The sequence below is a fragment of the Anoplopoma fimbria genome, chromosome 2, assembly GCF_027596085.1.
Source record: "Anoplopoma fimbria isolate UVic2021 breed Golden Eagle Sablefish chromosome 2, Afim_UVic_2022, whole genome shotgun sequence".
Lineage (NCBI taxonomy): Eukaryota > Metazoa > Chordata > Actinopteri > Perciformes > Anoplopomatidae > Anoplopoma > Anoplopoma fimbria.
Window position 1 is genome coordinate 24,699,284 of NC_072450.1, and position 6,311 is coordinate 24,705,594.

At 40.7% G+C, this 6,311-nt stretch overlaps 2 protein-coding genes across 3 annotated transcripts; one reads left to right on the top strand and one right to left on the bottom strand.

The window, feature by feature from the left end:
• Window positions 1-630: 630 nt before the first annotated feature.
• Window positions 631-2,837, bottom strand: LOC129104588 (arylamine N-acetyltransferase, pineal gland isozyme NAT-10-like). 2 transcript variants are annotated; one of them, XM_054615350.1, is made up of 2 exons: window positions 2,774-2,837; window positions 631-1,956 (listed from the first exon to the last, which is right to left on the bottom strand). In XM_054615350.1, the coding sequence occupies exon 2, from the start codon at window positions 1,949-1,951 to the stop codon at window positions 1,082-1,084; it is 870 nt and encodes a 289-aa protein (XP_054471325.1). In that variant the 5' UTR covers window positions 1,952-1,956; window positions 2,774-2,837; the 3' UTR covers window positions 631-1,081. The 2 variants fall into 2 exon arrangements, with proteins under 2 accessions (XP_054471325.1, XP_054471316.1); XM_054615341.1 differs by having other exon boundaries at window positions 2,708-2,836.
• Window positions 2,838-3,484: 647 nt separating this feature from the next.
• sdr42e1 (short chain dehydrogenase/reductase family 42E, member 1) lies at window positions 3,485-6,039 on the top strand. The gene is made up of 3 exons (XM_054618338.1): window positions 3,485-3,615; window positions 4,231-4,307; window positions 4,596-6,039. The coding sequence occupies exons 2-3, from the start codon at window positions 4,246-4,248 to the stop codon at window positions 5,692-5,694; spliced, it is 1,161 nt and encodes a 386-aa protein (XP_054474313.1). The 5' UTR covers window positions 3,485-3,615; window positions 4,231-4,245; the 3' UTR covers window positions 5,695-6,039.
• Window positions 6,040-6,311: the final 272 nt, after the last annotated feature.

Below are 6,311 nucleotides of genomic sequence, written 5' to 3' on the forward strand. Positions count from 1 at the left end.
AGGTCAAATGAACTCAATCCAGCTCAACCAGGTTTTGTAAATGTGTAACGTTTCTGGCTTCAGTTTGTCACTATAAAATAATAAATTGGTAGAGAACATCCATTCTAAATGGGCTATAAATTCTGAATACTACTTCTAAAGTCTGTTGCGTACCCTTTCAATGAGTGGTTAACCAGAATACATGTCAATGATTTACAGTATTCGTATGGCATTAACTCCAACAAACTAAACATTTGTAATTTTTCATGCACGACCCATAGACTCCCTAGGCTGGCCCCTTCAGGTACATCAAGCTTAAGGTGATAGCAGAGGCTCTGATCCAGTTTTGTTCTAGAGTTGCATTCAGTATGACCCTGGATCTACTTTAAAATTAGGATTGCTCCAGGAAGTGATGCATGTACTATAGGGATCAAACAGATGTCCTCCGCATACCATCCCTTTGAGTCAAGGTGCCATTAAGGGCTATACCATCAGACACTCAAGACAACAATCAAAGCTCACATTGTGGGGAGATTAGTATGTAGTCTATGCTAAGAACTGCCTCTGTGACCTGATAATACTCCTACAACAACAACAACAACCCCTCATCCAGCCTTCTAACAAAACCACAAGAGAAATATATGTGTCAGAAGAGAAATATATGTGAGAGCATAATATTTAATCATGGTGATGATATAGGAGAGATTACACAGAATACAGGTACATGCAAGCACAATGGTTTTCATAATCATATAACTTGAAGCTTAGCAGAGTACACTGGTACAAGAAAGTTATAAGAAATATATTTTTGGCAAACAACACATTTGGTTTACATGTAGATTTGAAAATAATTAAAATATTTTTTATTTGGTCATTAATACTTTCCTTAAGGAAGACATTGCTCCTTGCATTAACTTCATTTTGACTTCTCCCAGCCTGATGCAATTGCACAATTTTCATAATTCGAAAACTTTAATTCAAAGCACAGTTCATGATTCCAATAGATAGTTCTTCAACAAGCTGCTCCACCTGGATGGCATTAAATCAACACAGGTTGTGAGATCTTTCCAGGTGAATTTCAAAACAGGATATTTGTAGGATTTCATAATGTGTAGAATGACTTGTTGTTGATAGGCTGCAGTTTGTTCTTTAGCCTTATATTGAACTTTTCACGGAGAGTTTGCTCTATCTCATCATCCGTTATGTTTCTTATGTCGAAGACATCAATTCCTTCATCAGGTTTGTAGGTGACCTCACTGTAGATCCAGCCAATCAGGGCTCTGAATCCTGTTGGTGTTTGCAAAGAGCAGATGGACTTACTGGTGAACAGTGAAGTCTCCGTCTGCAGTTTGTTGTTTATCTCAAGGAAATGCTCGGCCCCACGAGGCACCAAGGTGAAGCAGTAAATCTGGTTATGATCCTTGCTGTTCACCAGACTTGATGTGGCAAACTCTGGATTGAGAATCTCTTTCTTTCTACCAGTTTTCTCCAGCACCCAGATGTCCCCCTGGTCTATGAGGCGAAAGACACCCGCTGCCTGAGGTTGGTCCTTTCCAGAGATGAGCTCCAGGGGCTCCCACACCTGGAAAGACACCCCAAAGCTTACATCTGTGATATAAGCCTTTCCATCAATGACAACCTTGTTGATGAAATGAGAATCAAGGGGGGAAAAATCATTGAGGATGCAGTTGAAAACTCTGGAGCCCAAACTCGTAGTGTCGTAGCCCATTTCTCTCAGCACCCAGTTAAACAGGAAGTTGTTCTCAAGGCACCAACCGCCGCGGCCGTTCCTCACAATCTTGTTGAAAATGACATCAAAGTCCATGATGTTCTTCTCACCGCAGTGTATGCTGAGGTTTTCGAATGGAATCGACATGACGTGATGTTTGTGGATCAACTTCAGTGTTTCGAGATCCAGTTTATCATAAGAGCCGTGGAAATCAATTCGTTTGAAGTATTCCTCCAAACTCATCTTGCCTGCAAAATAAAAATAAAACACATATCATTTTCTAAAAAGCCTTTATACCTTAATTAAGCCAGTAGTTGAAGCCTAAAATATTGATAACAGATGATGATGCCGACAAATTTAGAAGTCCCATCCACCAGTTACAAAGTTGCACTAAATTTTGCAATGTCATCTTTATTGTTTTAAGGCTTAAAACAATGACAACGAGTCATACCCTGCTTCTCAAATTGTTCCTAATAGGCATATTTAACAGGAATTACATTACATTACATTACATTACAGTCATTTAGCAGACGCTAAATGACTGTAATGTAATGTAATGTAATGTAATGTAAGGAATACACATCCTTTGTTTGTTATCTGGGTAATGTGGTGAGAGAGGATTTTTCTTTAAAAAAAAGAAAAAGGGAACCATGACAAAGCCTACTTCTGAACAAACTTAGTTTAGGAAGTCACCACTGAATAATTATCAAAAAGTAGGCTACCGGTTGCTCACTTATGATATTTTTATCAAGTATTATCATGTTTTCTTTTAGAAAACTGGTTTATACATGTGTGAGCAATAACGCCCCAGCTGTATTTTTGTCCAAATGTCACAAAAATTAATACCAGCTGGATCAGCAAATGGAAACTGCAGAGACTCGCAGAGCAAAACTACTTTCGCACTGTCAAGGAAGTGAAACCCGACTATTTTCTTAATAGCTGTAAGCCAAATGAACCTGTAGCAGAAATAAACCCTGCTTTTAGCACCACTGAACTTACCCGATCCCTTGTTAGATTGATCCTATGTCGAATCGATCTGGAGCAGACTTGAAAAAACAGTCTTACCAACTTTCTGCGTAGGGTTGCTGTCGTTGCTGATAAGACCTTGCAGATATATTTTTGAATCGCTTATCGCCACTAGAGGCACCACAACCAACACTTTACACTTTACAGAGTACATTTTTTTTTTTTTTAAATGTCACAGCTTTTTTTCTCTTACAAAGTCAGATCAAAGGATAGTTTGGGAATAAAGTAGGAGCTCAGTTGTTGTGATTTAACATATATCCTATGCAAGAATGAGTTGTATGACTGTCTAATTAAAGTATATTTAATAATATTGACTATAATTCACTTTAGGTCTTTTTGCAGTTAAAATGACACATATGATGGTGTTTTCATGATTTTTATTTATCTAATGAATAGTACGAGTTTTCGTTTAATGCATTCATCGATTAAATAAAACATTTTACTACATTGATACATCTTTTAAACGATCTCCACTTTTATTCTGAAGGCACAGTGAACACACCAGAAGTCATACTGTTGCTGGCAGACATCCGATTGCGTCTTTCAAAATAAAAGCTTGATGGCAAACATTTGAATTCATGCAATGAGAGTTTCACAACCATAAGCATGCATTCAAAAGCTTATTTGAAAATTATACGCTTTATATGTTTTATTATAATTGTTACAACTGTGGATTGGAAATCAAATCAGCTGCCAATCAGCATATGGCTACATTGTTCCGCCTCCCTGTGCAACGTGTTTTGCGTAATGTACGTAAGAAAAAGCACGTACAGCACAGACCACGGAAGTGCACATGAGTTTCTCACCAGTGCTATAGCAGAGTTTTTGAATGAGTGATCCTCAGCCGACAATACCTCCTTTTCTTCCCGGTATAATTTGAGGTTAGTACCGCCAGCGAAACGCCTTTGTGTCGTAAATTGAACTCACATAGTTGGAGAATATGTGTATGTGAGGCTTTATGAATGACTTCTTATGAAAGGTGAGCGTGGTAGGTGATGTTAGGTTATTGCATAAAAGGTGCAATCACTGAAGAAGGAGGTCAGTACAGACCACAGGTCAGGTGATGTCAATTTAGTGGCTTTTTCCCTTTTATTTGTTGTGTGTGTGTGTGTGTGTGTGTGTGTGTGTGTGTGTGTGTGTTTATTTGTGTGTGTGTGTGTGTGTTTATTTGTGTGTGTGTGTGTTTATTTGTGTGTGTGTGTGTGTGTGTTTATTTGTGTGTGTGTTTATTTGTGTGTGTGTGTGTGTGTGTTTATTTGTGTGTGTGTGTGTGTGTGTGTGTATTTGTGTGTGTGTGTGTGTGTGTTTATTTGTGTGTGTGTGTGTGTGTGTTTATTTTGTGTGTGTGTGTGTGTGTGTGTGTGTGTGTGTGTGTGTGTGTGTGTTACTGTAATAATGTATTACTGGGGGTAAAGTGGACTTTTGACTTGGGGATGCCCTTGTGTTTTAATATATTTTTTCTATTTTGCCTATTTCTCTCTTTTACAAACTCTCAGATTCGTCCACCTGCAATGGAAGATGCACGTAAAGACACGTTTTTGATAACTGGGGGATGTGGCTATTTTGGTTATCGGTAAGAAATATTTTTTTATTGTTTATTTCTCAAGTAAACGAAGTGTGGTTACACATCCTCAGCAATGGTTTCCATCTAGTTGCCCTGTGTTGTCATGCTGCTTTGCCACAACAAGGTGGCGTTAGCGCACCAGTTATCAGCTCTCACAGACCGTGGTAGATTTAACATTTTAAATACATGTATTATGTGGGTTTTTTTGTGTCTTTTTTTTATTCAGTTAAAGTGGAGAATTGTAATGAGTTTCATGCAGAGATGAATTCATATATAATAACGTGTTTTCCCCTGCAGCCTGGCATGCTCCCTGCACAGAGAAGGAGTCAAAATCATTCTGTTTGACACAGTCCCTCCAAACCAAGAAGTGCCCGAGGACATTGTGTTTGTTAAAGGAGATATACGTGAGTACGCACAGGTTGAGGAGGCCATCGCTGGCGTGGACTGCGTGTTCCACATCGCCTCCTATGGCATGTCTGGCAGAGAGCAGCTGAACCGGCATCTGATCGAGGCGGTGAATGTCCAAGGCACAGAGAACGTCCTGAAGGCCTGCGTCGAGCACGGCGTGTCCAGGCTGGTTTACACCAGCACCTTCAACGTGGTGTTCGGAGGCCAAGTGATAGAGAACGGGGATGAGAGCCTCCCTTATCTACCTCTCCATCTCCACCCGGACCACTACTCCAGGACCAAGTCGATGGCGGAGATGGCGGTGCTGAAAGCCAACGGCACAGCACTGAAGGACGGCTCCGGGGTGCTGAGATGCTGTGCGCTGCGTCCGGCGGGGATCTACGGGCCCGGCGAGCAGAGACACCTGCCCAGGATAGTTGGCTACATAGAGAAGGGGATCTTCAAGTTTGTTTATGGTGACCCCGGCAGCCTGGTGGAGTTCGTCCATGTGGACAACCTGGTGGCGGCACACAAGCTTGCCGCTGAGGCCCTGACCTCAGAGAAGCAGCACCGCTCTGCCGGCCAGGCCTACTTCATCTCAGACGGAAGACCCGTGAACAATTTTGAATTCTTCAGACCTCTGGTAGAGGGCTTGGGCTATCCTTTCCCCAAACTGTGCCTTCCCGTGTCTCTCATCTACTTTGTTGCCTTTCTCACAGAAATGATCCACCACCTCATCGGGCCCTTCTATAACTTCCAGCCGCTGCTGACACGCACAGAGGTGTATAAGACTGGCGTGACGCATTACTTCAGCATGGCGAAGGCTAAGGAGGAGCTCGGTTATGAGCCCCAGGAGTACAACCTGGATGAGGTTGTGCAGTGGTTCAGAAGCAGAGGCCATGGGAGAAAATCTCCCACCTCCTCCCTCAGTCGATGGCTACTAGACATCCTGTTTTTTTCTGCCTTTGTTGCTGTGGCTCTCTCTTTTCTTCCATTTGTTGGCAGTTAAGGAGCAGCTGAAGCAAAAATAGGATTCTGGTATTTTCCCAAATGCAGACTTGTAATGACAAGGTTTATGGACACAATTTATAAAAAAAAATCAGTAAGTGCTGGCAGGTGCTTTACACATAAACACCCATAACATGTGAAGATCATACAATCTCTGTACCGTAAAGTCTTAATAAATGCTACCTCTTTTTTTCGACAACAGTTCGAAACAGTAAAAACATTAACTCTTTGGACAAGGATTTATAATAAGCTAACACAAACATTTTTTTCAGTGCTGTTTTTGTGGAATTGTAATGCAACAAAATGCTGAGGAATGTTCTGAAAACTGCAATGAATAAACTTTTCCATGGCAAATGTGGTTTGTATAATTTTTTTAACTGGGTTCAAGGTTTAATTTAAAGTAATTCATTTTTTATTTTAATTTATTAAGGCAGGTAAGTAGTTTGCATGTTTGGGAACCCTGGACAAAGATTGGGTAACCTGGTGTATACTGTCTACAGCACATCTACAGTAACTATATATCACAATCCCACATTAATAATCTACTAAATTTAGTGAACCATGGCCTCCATTTGTGGTCATCATAGACAAACGTCTCTTTCCACAGCTTTTCATTTG